At 51.9% G+C, this 15,542-nt stretch overlaps 1 protein-coding gene across 3 annotated transcripts; it reads left to right on the top strand.

Annotated features, from left to right (window-relative positions):
• Positions 1 to 18: 18 nt before the first annotated feature.
• On the top strand, positions 19 to 15,523 carry PLA2G6 (phospholipase A2 group VI). 3 transcript variants are annotated; one of them, XM_010410902.3, is made up of 16 exons: positions 19 to 403; positions 852 to 1,067; positions 2,324 to 2,504; positions 3,670 to 3,857; positions 5,035 to 5,131; positions 6,089 to 6,271; positions 6,464 to 6,572; positions 7,168 to 7,320; positions 8,849 to 8,939; positions 9,670 to 9,833; positions 10,362 to 10,512; positions 10,691 to 10,827; positions 11,454 to 11,608; positions 12,340 to 12,507; positions 13,632 to 13,705; positions 14,254 to 15,523. In XM_010410902.3, exons 1-16 carry the CDS (start codon positions 195 to 197, stop codon positions 14,393 to 14,395), a joined length of 2,418 nt encoding a protein of 805 aa, XP_010409204.3. In that variant the 5' UTR covers positions 19 to 194; the 3' UTR covers positions 14,396 to 15,523. The 3 variants fall into 3 exon arrangements, with proteins under 3 accessions (XP_010409204.3, XP_039427121.1, XP_039427122.1); XM_039571187.1 differs by lacking the exon at positions 7,168 to 7,320; XM_039571188.1 differs by lacking the exons at positions 19 to 403; positions 852 to 1,067 and adding an exon at positions 2,105 to 2,236.
• The last annotated feature ends 19 nt before the right edge of the window (positions 15,524 to 15,542 follow it).

The raw sequence follows: 15,542 nt of genomic DNA on the forward strand, positions 1-15,542 counted from the left end.
GCGGCGCGCGGGGGGCGCTGGGGGCCCGTGGTGCTTTGCCCGGCGCCATCCCCGGAGCCGCCCTCGCCCCCATTGCCGGCGCCGCGGCGTCACCCGGCGGCGCTCCGGGCCACACAGCTGCGGGAAAGGGCTGGGGCCGGGCGGAGCCAGTGGCCGCGTTTCCCTCGCGACAAGCCGCCTGAGGCTCTGGGAAGATGCAGTTCTTTGGGCGGCTGCTGGACACCTTCAGCAGCGTCACGCAGATATTCTCCAACCCGTACCGCGTGAGGGAGGTGCCGGCCGCCGAGTACGCCGGTCATGCTTGCCTGCGGGAGGAGGGCAGGGTGGCCCTTTACAAGAACAGCCTCGCTCGCTCCTGGGACTGCCTGCTGGTGAATCCCCAGAGCCCGCAGGTCGCGTTCCGGTGAGTGACAGGCCTTTCGCCGTCCCTGCTGGCGTGGGAAACCAAAGACCCCACATTGCTGGTGTGGGGGCTGACTTGAGGCCGCGGGTGTGGAGTGCTGCGTTGAAGCAGCAGGTGGGCTGGGAGGGGTGGAAGGCCCGTGCGTGGGCTGGTGGAGGAGTTGCCGTCAAAACAGCTCGTGGAAACGGGACAGGGTCCAAACGTTGTGACAACAGGCAGCTGTGATATAGTTCAGGGCATCTACAGGTGCACGTGCATTGTTCAGGAAAGGGGATGCTCACTTCCAGTGAAGTAGTCTCTCTGCTTCCCTTGGAACACGGATGACACTAGTTGAAAAAGAAATGAAAGTTCCCAGCACTGCTGTTTGGAAGAGAGCTGCTTCCCTCAGATACACGGGGTTGGAGTTATTCCTTTGAGCAGGATGAACCCTGTGCTTGCTTTTCTCCAGGCTCTTCCAGCTGGACAACGAAGCAGACGCCCTGGTGTACTTTGAGCAATATGCCCGGCAGCTGCGCCCTTTCTACGAGAGCTCGTGCCAGCCCTTGTCCCTGGAGGAGCTCCAGCAGCTCAGCGACTGCCTCCGCAGCTACCCCAGCTGGTCCCCTGCACATATTGCTGTGGAGTTTGGCCGCCGGGAGAGCTTCCGGCACAACCACATCCAGAGGCAAGGAACGGGGGGGTCTCCAGGGGGTCGGTGCTCAAGGAGCTTGGGAGGGCAGGCTGGGCTGTATTAGAGGATCCCTTCTTCGCTGTGGGAGCTGCCTGGCGGGTTTCAACCTGCTGCTGCAGAGCCCAGAGCTCTGGTGCTTGAGATAAAGGATTGAAGTGCCCTGCTAGAGACACTGGTTAGGTTATTGCAACCCTTTGTGGAGCTGTTTTTTGGAGGGGGTTGCGCACTTTGTAAGCTGTGAGAGGGAAGGTACAGTAGGACTGTCTGGAAACAGTTTTTGGCCACAAGCCCTTGCTCTTTTTCCATAGTGAAGTTCTGTTGTAATTTAACCCCAGCTAGCAGCCAAGCCCCACGCAGCCACTCCTCACTCCCCCACCAGCAGAAGCAGGGAAAGGATTGAAAGGGCAAAGGATAGAAAACTTGTGGGTTGAGATAACCCCATGAAAGGGGAAAGCAAAAGCCACGCACACAAGCAGAGTAAAACAAGGAATTGAATCACTGCTTCCCATGGGCAGGCAGGTGTACAGGCACCTCCAGGGCCCCATCACTCCTTGTGGTGGCTTGGGAAGACAAACACCATCACTCCAAAAGTCTGCCCCCGCTCCTCCATCCCCCAGTTTTATATAGTAAGCATGATGTCATATGGTCTGGAATATCCCTTTGGTCAGTTGGGGTCACCTGTCCTGGCAGTGTCTCCTCACAACCTCCCTTGCACCCTGTCTCCTTACCCATGGGTCAGTATGAAAGCAGAAAAGGCCTTGGCTCAGGGTAAGCCCTGCTCAGCAATAACAAAAACATCTCTGTGTTGTCAGCTCCGTGTTCAGCACAAATCCAAAACACAGCCCCATACCAGCCCCTGGGAAGAAAGTTAACTCTACCCCAGCCAAAACCAGCACAAGTTTACTGAGGGGAGACTGGTGAGGAGTTAGGGGACTGGGGGGCAAATGGCAGCACCATTGCCAGGTTGCTGACTGTAACCTGTCTCCTGCCTTCCTTTGAGCAGAAGGAGCTGATCCCATATGGAGGGCAGAAAAAGGAGCAGCATGTCAGGGAGAGAGTCCGGGGCAGGGCTGCTTGCTGGCCCTTCCCTGTGCTCCTTCCCTGGCAAGAGGCCGGGCTTTCCTGAACCTCATGGTTCACGCCAGATGGGGCAGATGTGGAAGGTACCTCTGTGTCAGCTCCTGGAGCAGCTGCTTGCCCTCCTCCTCCCGTGGCCATTCCTGGGCCTCACGGCGAGTCCTCTCTTGCAGCTGCGTGAACAGCACGGACAGCGCGGATGGCTGCACCCCGCTGCACCTGGCGTGCCGCAAGGGGGACATGGAGTGCCTGCTGGAGCTGCTGGAGTGCCACGCGCGGGTGGACATCACTGACAGGAACGGGGAGACTGTTTTCCACTATGCTGTGCGAGGGAGCAACCCCCAGATCATTGAGGTGGGAGTGACTTCTGCTCTGGGAGAAGGTGGGACCAGAAGAGGTTTTCTCTGTGCTGTGAGGAGAGGGATGGGAAAACAGCTGCAGATAGGGGAAGAGAAAGTCAGTTCCCTCTGTTGAGTTATTTGCTTGAGCCTGATTTCAGCCTCTTCTATCCATCTTTACTGGTGCTGTTTCCCATAATCAGAGTGCAGATTCCACCCTGCACTAGAACATGGACGTTAAGCAAGTTTCCTCAGAAAGCATCCTTTACTGCTCTTTGCATCAGGCCTTCACCCTGCCTTTCCTCAGGCCCATGGCTGTTCCTTCCCTCTCTCCTGTGGGCAGGGCATTCGGTTTTGGGCAGAGTGGTCCTGTAGGGAAGTGTGTGTTGAGACTGCCATGGGGGATCACATGATGCCCACAAGCTGAAGGACAGTTTCAGAGCTGCCCTGGGCTGTCCTGAGCTGCAGGACCTGCTGTTTGAACTGAGTGGCCTTGTGTGGGGGACAGTGATCAGAGCCTCAAGGCAGAGACAGTCCAAAGTTGTAGGTGTTCTTGATGGCTGAGAACTGCTGGGCAGAGTGATGGGGTTTATGAGGGTGTGGGTGACCTTGCACATGATTCCTGAGGTCTGTCAGCTCCCCAAGACTTGGTGTGAGCCTGAGACTGACTTCCCCACAGCTGCAACCCCCACATTTGCCCAATACCTGTTGTGACACCTCTCCGTCTGCCTACCAGTCTGTGTTAGTTTCCTAATGCATGATGAGGTAGGGATGAGGATCAGGGCTTGCCATGCTGTGGAGTGGGCAGTTAGGAACTTTGTATTAAAAAGATATCCTCTTCTTTATTTCTCTGGTGGCATCAACTTGGCTTGTTGTCTGATCTGTCTTGTGTTTGTTTCTTTTCTCCATTGATTCCTTGCTAAGCCAAAGAAAAAAACCTAAATTCCCACTTCTCATGTGTGCACCAGGGCTTCCCCAGTGTGGCAGTGGGGTATTTTTGTGCAACAAACCAGTCAGCACAAAACAGATCTACAGTTTACAGGGAGCAGGGATGGAGAGGATAGGCTGTAGCATTGTGAGGGGTCCAGTGCTCCAGAGTGTGTCCTCAGAGCTCAGGAAGAGAGATGATGCTCTTCCATGTTTGTCTGTCTATTTATTTATCTACTTTCTCCTCCTTCCAGCTCCTGGGCAAAACCCCAACTACTGGCTTGGATCACCTGAGCAATGATGGGCTGACAGCTCTGCACCTCGCGTGCCAGCTGGGCAAGGAGGACATGGTTCGGTCCCTGCTGAAGTGCCGTGCCAGCTGCAGCGTCGTGGGCACGCTGGGCTACCCCATCCACACAGCACTGAAGTTCTCTCAGAAGGGGTAGGTGTAGTCTCCCCTCCAGTCTGGGGACCCGTGTGCTTGCTCAGCCATTGCCCAGGGCTGTGCTCAGTAGGACAGGTCTCATGTGTAGTCATTGGCAGAAGAACAGGGAAGTGCTGGTATGGGAAAGAAAGAAATGCTTTCAGAATAAAACCTTTTTTTCCTTGAATTATTACATTATTCAGTATCAGACATCGGGAGAAAGGCACAGATTTAAAAAGATGTATTTGTGAAATACATTTTCTCAGAACAAGCTGTTGGAAGATGATTGACTGATGCTTAGTATTAATTGCTGTACCTCTGTCTTTGAGTGCTCTGATCCTAATAAGCTTTCATTTCAAAGCCTAGTTTTCCCTATCTCCTGTAGGGCAGAGATACTCTTGACTCTTAATAACACACTCTGGAACTGAATCAAAAGAGGCACAATATTTACTCCCTGCTTTCTTTGGAGAAATTCAATGCCCTTTGTATATGCTTTGTAATACTTAATGTTCACAGTGTCCAAACTCTACAAACAGGGCTTTCAAGGCAACACTAGCTGCTGGTAGCTGATTTTTAAGCATTTTGAAAAGTACTTCCCAACATTAGAGACACATTCACAAGTCCAAAATGGGCATAGGTCACTGAGGTTGCGCTGGGGCTCCATCTCTTGTGCAGGGTTTGTTTGCTGGTAGTGGAGAGGGCATGCTTATTTCATAAGTCTGCTTACCCTGTTTTCTAGGCATCAGATACTGGTCTGTTCACCACAGGTGTGGTTTTTCACTCATAGGGAAGTACATAGATTCTTAATTTCAGCAAGTATTTGACTATTATAGTTCTATGCCCATGTTTCCGTGGAAAGAGAGGAGAAGAATTTTGCTTCTCAGGTTTGGAGAGTTTCCAGAAATGCCATATTCCTGTATTAGAGAAGCACTCAGATGCTGCTCCACAACTTGTAATTGGGAAGAGGTTCTCCTGCTCCCAACACTGTTTGGCTTGTATGCTTCCTGTTGTGCCCATGATTTCTGTGAAGAGCAAAACAAAAGTGCAGCTGAGGAACTTGCAGGTGTTGCAGAGACCCTGCTGCTGCTGCAGGGTTTCCTGGTTTTCCTCTGGGCAGAAGGCAGGTGGTGATGTGAGTGGAGGTCTTGAGCCAAGACAGCAGCCATCCATCCTGTCATCTCACTGTCTTTCCCAGGTGTGCCCAGGCCATCCTCGAGGCAGATGCCAGCCAGGTTTGCTCCAAGGACCCACGCTATGAAGCCACTCCACTGCACTGGGCGAAGAAGGCAGAGGTAGATGGAGCCAGTCCATGGGGAGGGCCTGTGCTGCTCCCCAGCACCCAGTTAATTCCTCCTGTGGCTGACCTGTCCCTTTCCAAGTGCACGTGCAGAGCCCTGGGAGTGTCAGAGCCCAGCCAGCAGCCCAGTGTTTGATTCTCTTTGTGCCAGTCAGTGCTGTTTGCCACAGGGAATAGAGCAGGGGAGCCTTGCAGTGAAATAAACTGGTGGGCTCATCCCTAGTGTTTCATCCATGGCTGTGAAACTGCTAGCTTGTCCCTTTTCCCTTTTGTTGGGGAAATTGCAGCACTGTCCCTCCCGTTGCCCCTGGAGGGAGCTCTCTTCTCATTACTTGCCAGTTTCCTGGGAGCAAACAGAGCGATGCCTTAGAAACTGCAGGGGAAGCATGAGGTAGGCACGGAGTGGTGGCACGTGGGTGAAAGTCCACGTCCTGCCAGACCCGGGCAGGATGGTGATATGCTATGCTGGAGCACCTGAATGATACTTGTTGCAAGCAGAGGGCATTGCTGTAGCAGGGCTCTTTTCCCTTCCTGCAGTATTCCTTACTCTCAGAAGTGTCCTGTGGAGTTTCAGAGCAGACTTAAATTTGCTTGGCTTATAAAGAGAAGCTCAGAAGGCAGAAGTTTTCCTTTCAGTCTCCAAGGATCCTGGCCTGAGTAGGAGCTGTTTTTTTCTCCATTGATCTGAGCCAGATCATAGTTTGTGTGAACCCCAAAGCATCCAGAAGCTCTAGCCAGACTGTGCAGCCCCCAACTAGTTCTGTGGGAAAAGACAGAGAAGCCCCATTGCTTGGAACAATTCAGCTGGCATCTGCCAGCCAGCTGTATCCAGGCTAAGTGTCCCTCCTCTTCCCGCGCTTTGCTTGCCTTGAGACCTGCATGGTGTGAGTGCCCAGCTGTTTGTCCTCACAACTGCTTTCTCTCTTCTTGATCTCTGCTCACTCGGGCGCAGATGACACGGCTGCTGCTGGAGTACGGCTCCGAGGTGAACGCGAGCAGCCGCACGGCTGACATGGCTCTGCACATTGCGGTGCAGAGGGGCCGCCTGGACTGTGCCATGGTCCTGCTGACACACGGCGCCCACACCAACGCCCGGGGACACGATGGCAACACCCCGCTGCACCTGGCCATGAAGGTGAGTGTTCTGCAGAGGCTGCTGGGAAGGAGGGGCGATTTTCTTGAAGAGTTGAGACAGGGACGGAGTCCTTTGAAATTCTGGCTATTTCAAGTGGTGTTCCCTTGTGGATGCTTTGGCTGATGAAAAGGGGAAGGAAGGAATGAGAAATCATGTAAGTGGCTCTTGACTGAGCTTTCTTTTGTTCCCTAGCATGACCACCTGGATATGATCAAAGCAATCATCGTGTTTGGAGGAGATGTTGAAATCCCCAATGATTTCGGGGAGACACCAGGGCTGTTGGCAGCCAGGAGCAGCAAAGGTGAGGGAGCATGTCAGCAGCCTTACAGGATGAGCCCAGCATCCTGTCTCCCCTTGGGGGCCAAAACAGTGTCTTGGGGAGAGGTGAAAACATGCCATGCATAGGTGATGCTTCTCCAACATGCTTTCCCAGCTTCTAGTTGCTCACATAGTAGGCACTTATTTTGCTAGCAGCATAGGCTTTGTATTAATAGCCCTTGATGAATTTCTCTTCTGTGACACAGAGATGCAAGAGGAAAAGCTGGCACGCCCTCCCCCTTTTTCAGGTCACTATGTCAGGCACTGCAGGCTCACAACAAGATGATGTAGCACTGCTGAACCACCCAGGCGCAGGCAGACACAGGCAGTTCTCCAGGGCAAGAAGTGTGTGGCACACACCCTCGAAGCTGCACAGCAGTGGATACTCCTGCTATGTACAAGTCCTGCTGCCTGGTGTTTGGGGAGAGATACCTGGGACGTGTTTTGCCCTTCCCCAGGTCATCCCAGAGGCTTTGTGAGGGTCTAGCCCTCTGTGAACTCAGTGGAGCACGTTCTCCCGTGGTGTGCGCGTGCACTGATTCTCTTTCTGATCTGTAATTCCCCCTTCGTCACCTAAGGTGCGAACCGGAAAGTGCTCTTAGACCTGCTGCAAACTGTAGGGACCGAACGCTGCCACCCACCACCCAACCCTGACTCCCCAAGCCTGGCACCATCTGCCGCCTCCTTCCTGGAAGGCCAACCTTCCTCGCGGAGCAGCCTCAACAGCTTAGGTAATGCCTTCCCTGGCCCTCCCTCGCTCTTCTCCCTTCTTGCTTCACAGTGCTGTCTCAGACCTCTTCTTCAGACGGGCTGTGCTCTGGGAACTGTCAAAGCTCTCACTTCTGGTGACTCTGTGGTGGCTCTGTCCTCATTCACCTTTTGCAGGATCTTATCTCTCTTCTCTGCTTTTCCTGTTACGTGTATTCTAAACTCTTGTTCTCAAAACATTTGTTTTATAGATCTGACACAATATAGCTCTGTAAAAAGAAAGACTGATTGCCTCAGCTCTCTGGAAGAGGGGGCACCTAGTTACCTGCATGTACTTTATGCACTGGGTCATGTATAGAAGGGAAGGTACTTGCTGGTCTGCCTTGAGGACCTCCCAGTGTTGTGTTGGGCACAAGGAGATTTAGAAGCGTCACTTATTCAGATCCTGGAGGCCAGCAGCTGAGAGAGGGAAAGGGTGAAGCCTGAGGGTAAGCAACCTTGATCACTGGATTTGTTATGCATAGGAAAAGCCTACTTTGGGACATATGATTGTGTTGAATCTTGTGGTCTATGCTGTCCTGACTGTGTGAATAAGCACATGGATCTGTTGTAAGTGAGGGGCTTTCTGCCTTTAGGGAGCTCCAAAGCTGAGGCAGAGGCAACAAGAGGGGTTGTGGACTAGGCAGTGGGGGAGTTGACTTGGAGGGTCATGAGAAAAGCATGCAAGCAGCTAACATCTGCTTGTGGACCACTTCCCATCTCAGGCTGGAGGTATTCTTTGCAAAGGCTCTCCTGTGGGGCTACAGGACAATCATGGAATGTGTGTCTGTGTCACCACAAATCTCACTGGCTGCTGACACCAGGACTTTCTTTTCACTGTACCCTGGTGAAGGCAACCCATGCCCAGTTTCAGCTCTGATGCGCTGACAGAGCAAAACCCTTTTTTATCATGGACTCTAGCCCTTGAAGAAACTCCTCATTGCATTCATTGTTGTCCACAGCCACCTTCTGGCCTGGGTGCTGGCAGGAGTATGTAACTTCTCTCCCCCTGTTCTTTCTTCTTTTGGTTTCGCAGGCTGGCTTCTGACCTAGCCTGGATTGGTGCCCCGCACCCAGGGTGGCCTGGGTGAACGCCAGCTGAGGGGTAATGACAAGTCACCCTGTCCTCACAGCTTTTCTGCCTAGGCTACTTTGAGGAGTAGATTTAGGTTTTATCTTAACAGCTTGCAGTAAACTGCGTAGTGGGCACGCTGCTGGGCTCTGCCTTCTCTCACCCTCCGTGCACATCATCTGCTTCTCCAGATCCTGTCTTTTCTGGTGCATCTCCAGCTGCCCACCCTAAAGGATGGTGTTGCTGTCCCTTGGTGTGGAGTTAAATTTGGGGGGTACCTGTTGGCTGTGGGTAAGATGGCTTGTGTCTCCTGCAAGGACCTTTTTTCGATGGGGAAGGGAGTTATATATTCTCTCTGTGTTTATTATGTTTATTGGTTATCACACTGGTGATCTCTAATTTTTTTTTTTTTTTCATTTTGCATGTTCATGGCCCTCTAGGGTACAAGGACCTTCTGTATATTTCCACAACGCTTGGACAGTTTCTGAAGGCACCAGATGTTGTGGACACGCCCATTGAGGCTAGAAGAAAGTAAGTGAGGAACAGCTTCTGTCCAGGCTCCTGTGCAACTTGAAGGTGAAATCCATGTGTGAATTCTCCCTCCTGCACCCATGGGGATGGCATCCTCAGAGCTGACATTATTTCATGCCCATCAACATTGCAGTTTTTGCCAGCGTCTTTTAAGAAGTCTCTGTTTCCATAAATGATCCCTGCCTGTCCTGTCTGGAGCTGCAGTATAGCCTGAGATCAGAAGGTGAAACCCTGCTCTGTCCTTCTCCTGTGCCACTGGGCATCCAACACTGTTTTGGCTTTGTGATTTCCCTGTCTCCACACACTGCCCTGATGTTCATTCACTCAGCTCCTCTGCGCTGTCTTGGCAGTGCCTGCACCTTGCTGTGGAGTGGAGGAGGAGTTGGCACTGAGGTGCTGCTGGCAGGATTTAGGTCTGTCTGCTTTTTTATTTATGACACAACACCCATTACTGTGTAGTAAGGGACTGGGGACTCTCTTTCTGGTGTAAAGGTTAGAGATGGCTATGCAAGAGCAAAGGATGTTGCACCAGCTCTGACAAGGCTTATTGGACATGTCTTACTTGCACCTGAGAAGGCACTTCTGGATTTATTTATTCACTGATTACACTGTCTGCAGCAATCTACTTACTGGCATAGCTTCCTGTCCCCAGGGCCATGTTCCCATGGAGTGTTCTGTGATTTGTAATCTGTCCCACGGCTCCCAGTCATCTGTGTGTGTCTCTCTCCAGTCAGGACCGGCTCCTGTGCTTGGATGGAGGGGGCATCCGGGGCCTTGTGCTCATCCAGCTTCTCCTGGCTATTGAAAAGGCCGCGGGCCGTCCCATTCGTGAGATTTTTGACTGGATCGCAGGGACCAGCACTGGAGGGATCTTGGCACTGGCTATTGTACATGGTAAGGACACAATGGGTCCCTTCTTGCTCCAGTGGGCCCGAGTGTTCCTCTTGGGGGAGCAGATGTGTGGTGGGAGCCGCTTCTCTGAGTCCCAACTGAGATATTTTTCTGCCTGCCAGAGGAGGGAAGGGATGTTCCTTAGTAAAGGAAAGCCTACACTTGGCTTTGCACTTACTTGTCATGTCAGCTGGCTTTGAGCAGCTTTCTGGGTTTCGGGGAGTGCATGATGGCAGAGTTCAATGTTCTGTTCTTCCTGTGCTCTCCACAGAGGCTGTAGAGCAAGGTGGTTGATACATTCTGGTAACGGGAAGCTGCTCCAAGCTTGCTCTTCCTCTGTAATCCTTCCCAGTCATGCTGCTGAGAACCAAGCAGATGACAGGCAGCTTGGGAAGGGGATTGGATTGGGAGTGATGCCTCCCATCTCCCACTTGTCCTGGGAAGTCCTTGCACTGATTTGTTCTTGTGCTGTTTGTTCTGTGTGCCTTTCCTCCCACCCCCTGCTCCTGCCAACACTGTTGCCCGTCTCAGGAAAGTCCATGGACTACATGCGCTGCCTGTACTTCCGCATGAAGGACATGGTGTTCCGGGGGTCTCGGCCCTACGAGTCGGAGCCCCTGGATGAGTTCTTGAAGAAGGAATTTGGGGAAAACACCAAAATGACAGATGTCCGAAAACCCAAGTAAGTCCCGCCTTGGGCTGTGCTGGTTGGTGCTGTCCCACACGTGCTCTAGACCTGTCTCAGCAGGGATGCTCAGCCTCTCCTTAGAGCAGATCTGGGGGAGTGTGATGTGCAGGCTTTTGAAACCATAAGGGTTTTTTTCCATTTTACTCTTATTCTCTCATGTCTGCTTCCCCAGGGTTATGGTGACAGGGACATTGTGTGACCGACAGCCAGCTGAGCTCCACCTTTTCCGGAATTACCCTGTACCAGAGACAAAACGCTCCACTGAATACATGACAAGTGCATCTTTCCAACCACTCACTCGGCCAGAAGGTAAATGGAAGTCCAGCTGGTTGTTTGAGGAGGTTTCATCCCTCAGAGACAGATTTCATATTCTTCCTCCTATTGCTCTAAAAATCAGCGTGTCCCAGCGATGGCTCAGCCCTGGTCTTGACTTGTAACTAGGTCCTAGTGATGGTTCCTATTTCTCCTATCTCCTTTGCCCTTGGCTTCTCTTGTACCAGGAACAGGGGCTGGCTGGTGAGGTTCATGAGGAAGGGGTCTGCTGGAGGAGTCCTGCATACAGTCAGTACCTTTCCCTGGGCTCTCACAGAAGAACATAGAAAAGCCACGTAACCGAGGCGTGCAGCCCCCTCCAGCATGCTGCCTTGTCTGGCACACATAAACAACTGGGTCAATATCAAAATAGCAGCAAGGAAATGGATAGAGAGTGAATTTGACCCAGGATATGTAAAAAGTGGTGAGAACATCTTTTAAAGCCCTGCAGAGTCATCCTGTGCATCCAAGCAGAAGCCCTGCTGTTGGGAGAAAGACGCACAACCATGTAGGGCAGGGTTTCCTGGGACTGCAAGCCATCCTGATTTGCGTTGGTGGAGCTGGGGTACTTTTTGTGCACAGCAGACTTGCTGCAAGAGGCCTTTTGCTCTCTGTCCCTGCAGAGCAGCTCGTGTGGCGCGCTGCCCGCTGCAGCGGTGCGGCTCCCACTTATTTCCGGCCCATCGGCCGCTTCCTGGATGGAGGGCTGCTGGCCAACAACCCCACCCTTGATGCCATGGCAGAGATCCATGAGTACAACAAGACACTGATCAAAAAGGTGAGGCAAATCCTAGTCTTGACTGGTTACTGGAATTTTTTGGCCCCCTCTTGAAGAGGAAGAGGGTTTGAGAGTGGATGCATCTTAGTGGATAAACTAGTTAGAGGTGCAGTGGCCTAAAAGGGAGTGTATGGAGGGGGATAGGTGTTGGGAATAGTGGCTGGGAGGTGAGATGCCTCTTCCGACAAGGGTGTGAGAGGGGGAGACAGTATCATCAGCCTCTCCTTGCTACTTTGAACAAGGATGATTCAGTTGATGGTTTCATGTGGCCCTTGACATGGGTCTGCAGGACCTTTTTCTGCCCAAAAATAAATGGAGAAGACAAGGGGTAGAGTACTCTGCAAGGCTGAAGAGTGAATGCCTTCTGTGGTGTGGCAAGTTCTTCAAAAAGATGAATAACCAGTGGCAGCTATTGCTCCCTGTAGCTGAAAGGGGAGGTGTGTTGCCAAAAGACTGAAGAGTTGGGCTGTTTCATCTGGTCCTAGGACTCATCTCTGGGGGAATCCCATGGGCTCAGGTGTGGTCAGGGGAGAGGGGACAGAACAGTGCAACTGTTGAAGTCCTGTGGGTTACAGCTGTCTCACCAGGCTGTACTTAGGGGGAGGATGGGGGAAGGAAAGGCTGCTGAGCCTTTTGCCTTGGCTTTCAGAGCTTCCCCAGGAAGCTGCTGTGAAAGACATGCTCCACTTTCATTGTTGGTCCTTGCAAACAGATCTTTTCTTTGTCCTCAGGGTCAGAAGCATGAAGTAAGAAAATTGGGATTGGTGGTCTCCCTGGGGACAGGGAAGCCTCCTCAGGTCCCAGTGAGCTCTGTGGATGTTTTCCGCCCCTCAAACCCTTGGGAGTTGGCAAAGACCGTCTTTGGGGCCAGGGAGCTTGGCAAGATGGTGGTGGATTGTGTGAGTACTGGGAGGAGGGGATGGCGAAAGACTCCTGGGGTTGCTTGCATGGAGGGAGAAAAGGTTTCCAGGTTCCAGCTTCCTCCTTTTGGAAGTAAATTCTATTTCCTTGGAACTGCTCTGACATGGATGTAGTGGGTAACGTAAGAATTGCAGGAGCACAGCAGGCCTGAAGACCTGTCTGATTCTTCGGGGTTTCAAGTGCCCCAAAGGACACTCATCCCCAAGGGATATTCTTGCAGCTGAAAGGAGCTAAGGACAGGATGGTGGTCAAGTGACTCTTAGAAACATTTGCAGGTGTGAGTTTGTGAAACTCATATCTTTCCCGGAAGCATTGCTTATCATCTGAGCAACCTGGGGGAAAAAAAAAAAAAAAACATGCCTCAGAAAACAGCAATTCATTTTTTTTTTTTTTTTTTAGAAAAGCTTTGTTTTCCCCACTGGGGAAATCAGTAAATACTAAAGAAGTGGGAGAGTCACTAATAAAAACCAGTAGTTGCAAGTTGTGGTTAGGAGTGTGTAGTTGGCATATGCACTTGTGTGCTTCAGGAAGATCATGGTTAAATGTTGTGCATGAAAACACTCTAAATAGATGAAAGCTAGAAAGATCAGAACTGGAGTTCTGACTATGATCTTAATTCTGTTGCTTTATCTCCTTTTTAGATTCCTGAAGTGAGAAAATGCCCAGAGTCCCTCTGCTTTCCCTGTCTTTTACCTCAGGGCTCCCAGGGAAGCTGTCGCAGGATAGCCCAGTAAGCCTGCAGTAATCACAGGCTCTGCTGTACAGGGCTTGGACAGAACAGATACAGATGAAATCCCAAGGAGACTGTCATTAAGGTCATCCTGGGAGTTTCCTTGAGGCAATCCACTCGGTGCTGTGACATATGAAGGGTTTGTAGGGTGCAATTCTTGTGTCCCAAGCATCAGGAGCACTGTTCTTATGTTAGAAAAGAAAAAGAAAAGCCATCCCACTCTTGGTGGCGAGCAGTGCCATCCAGGATGCACTTGCTCCTGTTTTTTGCTCTCCCCCTGCGCCTTGTGCAGTTGGACGTGGTGCCAGGGAAGCCTCTTGTAGGCAGGGGAAGAGCAGCCAGGCTGTAACTGTGGGCCTGTTTCTCCTGCAGTGCACTGACGCAGATGGCCCAGCTGTGGATCGTGCCAGGGCCTGGTGTGAGATGACGGATGTGCGGTATTTCCGGTAGGAGCTTCCTTTCCGCTCGCTTGCACAGACCTATTTTTATCCCTCTCGCTTCGGACCTGGCTGTGGCGTGCGTCATCCCAAATGGCATCCCCTCCAGTGGCACGCCTGCCCAGACCTGTCCCCTGCCCCCTGCACATGCCTCAGTGACGTGACGGAGCATGTCTTGGCCCTCCACATGAGCTGAGGCACCCAGCACGCCTGGCCTGGGCCAGTTAGGGGAGGCTTGGGGGTGTTGTCTTGCACGGTGCTTTGGGATGTGCATCCTGCCCTGTTCCGCCTCTCACAGCCTGTTTTAGACTTGTCATACGTGCTTGTGTTTAGCAGATGTCCCTCATGTGCTGCGGTTGCTTCACTGTGGCTCCACCTTGAGTGTGGCTGGGCCTTGAAGGAGGGAGCAGGCCTCTGCTCTGCGAGCCTGGCAGATCCAGGGCCAGCGAGCACCCCAGCAGCGGGAGCCGCTTGGTGGAAGTGTCCTGCTTGGCAGGCTCGTGCCTGGTCGCCTCCGTGTCTGTGCCCAGCTGGTGATGCTGTCTCGCTGCCCTTAGGCTCAGCCCTCAGCTGCACACGGAGGTGATGCTGGACGAGGTCAACGACGCCGTGCTGGTGAACGCTCTCTGGGACACCCAGCTCTACATCTACCAGCAGCGGGAGCAGCTGGAGCAGCTGGTGCGACATCTCTGCCGATGACTGACCTGGAGGTGCCCGTTCTGCGTCCCGAAGGCAAGGAGCAGCAGACACTGAAATGGCTCAGATCTGCCCATGAGCCAAGGTGTTGAGGTGGGGGAGAGATTAGTACTACTCAAGAGGAATTAATATTTAATAGACAGCAGTGCACATACACATGTATTCCCAGACACAGTATGTATGACATGTATGATAGCTGTAAAATGCTGACAGTTATCTTTGTGCTGTAACCCCATCTCCACTGCCCTGCTTGGTTTTGCTGCACTGCTCTCTGACCCAGAATCCAGAGCCCTCACCTACTTGTCTTGAGCTGTAGCAGCTGGGATGTCTCTTGTCTGTGCAGTACCTCCACTGACAAAGCACCGTGCACCTTCCCATGTCACAGAACAGGCCTAGGCCTGATAAAGCTTCAGGGATTGCTTGGCCCACTGGGGCCAAGGTATTTCAGAGTGTATAGTATGGGAAAAAGGAATTATTTTTCCCTCAACACCCAGTTTGAAGGGGAGCAGAAATGCTGCAACTTTTTGCAGTAGGTATGATGCAGAATGTTGCTACTGGCCTTGGGAGAAGGGCAAGCCTTTCCTGAGACAGTTGTCTTCTGCAGCAGCTTCTCCTTTCCCCTCTGAGATGGGCTGGCAACACAGTACTGACTGTGCCTGGGGAGGGAGAGACTCCCCCACCCAGGACTTTATTGTGCCACTGATTTGCTGTGCTACACCTTGCTCAGGGGCTGAGATGTGAAAGCCTGTCTTTACTCACAGCAAGCTCAGTGGAAGGGACAAGAGCCTTGGCTTCATAGAGAGCTCATTTCTCTTTATTCTAAAATTATTTAAAATGAAACTGAAATGCTCTGAGATCGGTTCCCGCCAAAGAAGCCAACCCTGTGACAATTTGGATCTACTTTTTTCTTATGAGTGGAAATTCTACTGTGATTGCTGCACCACTCAGTGTTTCTGCAGTAATTTTTGCATATTTATAAATAATTTATGTATCTATTTGGAGGCGTTTTGAGGAGTAACCTGGAAAACTGAATTTTTAATAATTTTCTTTTGAGTGAATGGACTGCTGCTGCCTGTTTCTGTGAGAAACTAATATGTCCTAAAATAAAGAGGGATTTGCATTTGGTTCCAATGTTGTGCAGTCCGTGGTT

This window comes from Corvus cornix, chromosome 1A (assembly GCF_000738735.6).
Source record: "Corvus cornix cornix isolate S_Up_H32 chromosome 1A, ASM73873v5, whole genome shotgun sequence".
Lineage (NCBI taxonomy): Eukaryota > Metazoa > Chordata > Aves > Passeriformes > Corvidae > Corvus > Corvus cornix.

Coding starts and splice junctions, on each gene's coding strand:
- PLA2G6 (XM_010410902.3), top strand. CDS start 195: ATGCAGTTCTTTGGGCGGCTGCTGGACACCTTCAGCAGCGTCACGCAG. Junction 6,272..6,463: donor CGCTGCACCTGGCCATGAAG/GTGAGTGTTCTG, acceptor TTTGTTCCCTAG/CATGACCACCTGGATATGAT. Junction 9,834..10,361: donor GGCACTGGCTATTGTACATG/GTAAGGACACAA, acceptor TGCCCGTCTCAG/GAAAGTCCATGGACTACATG.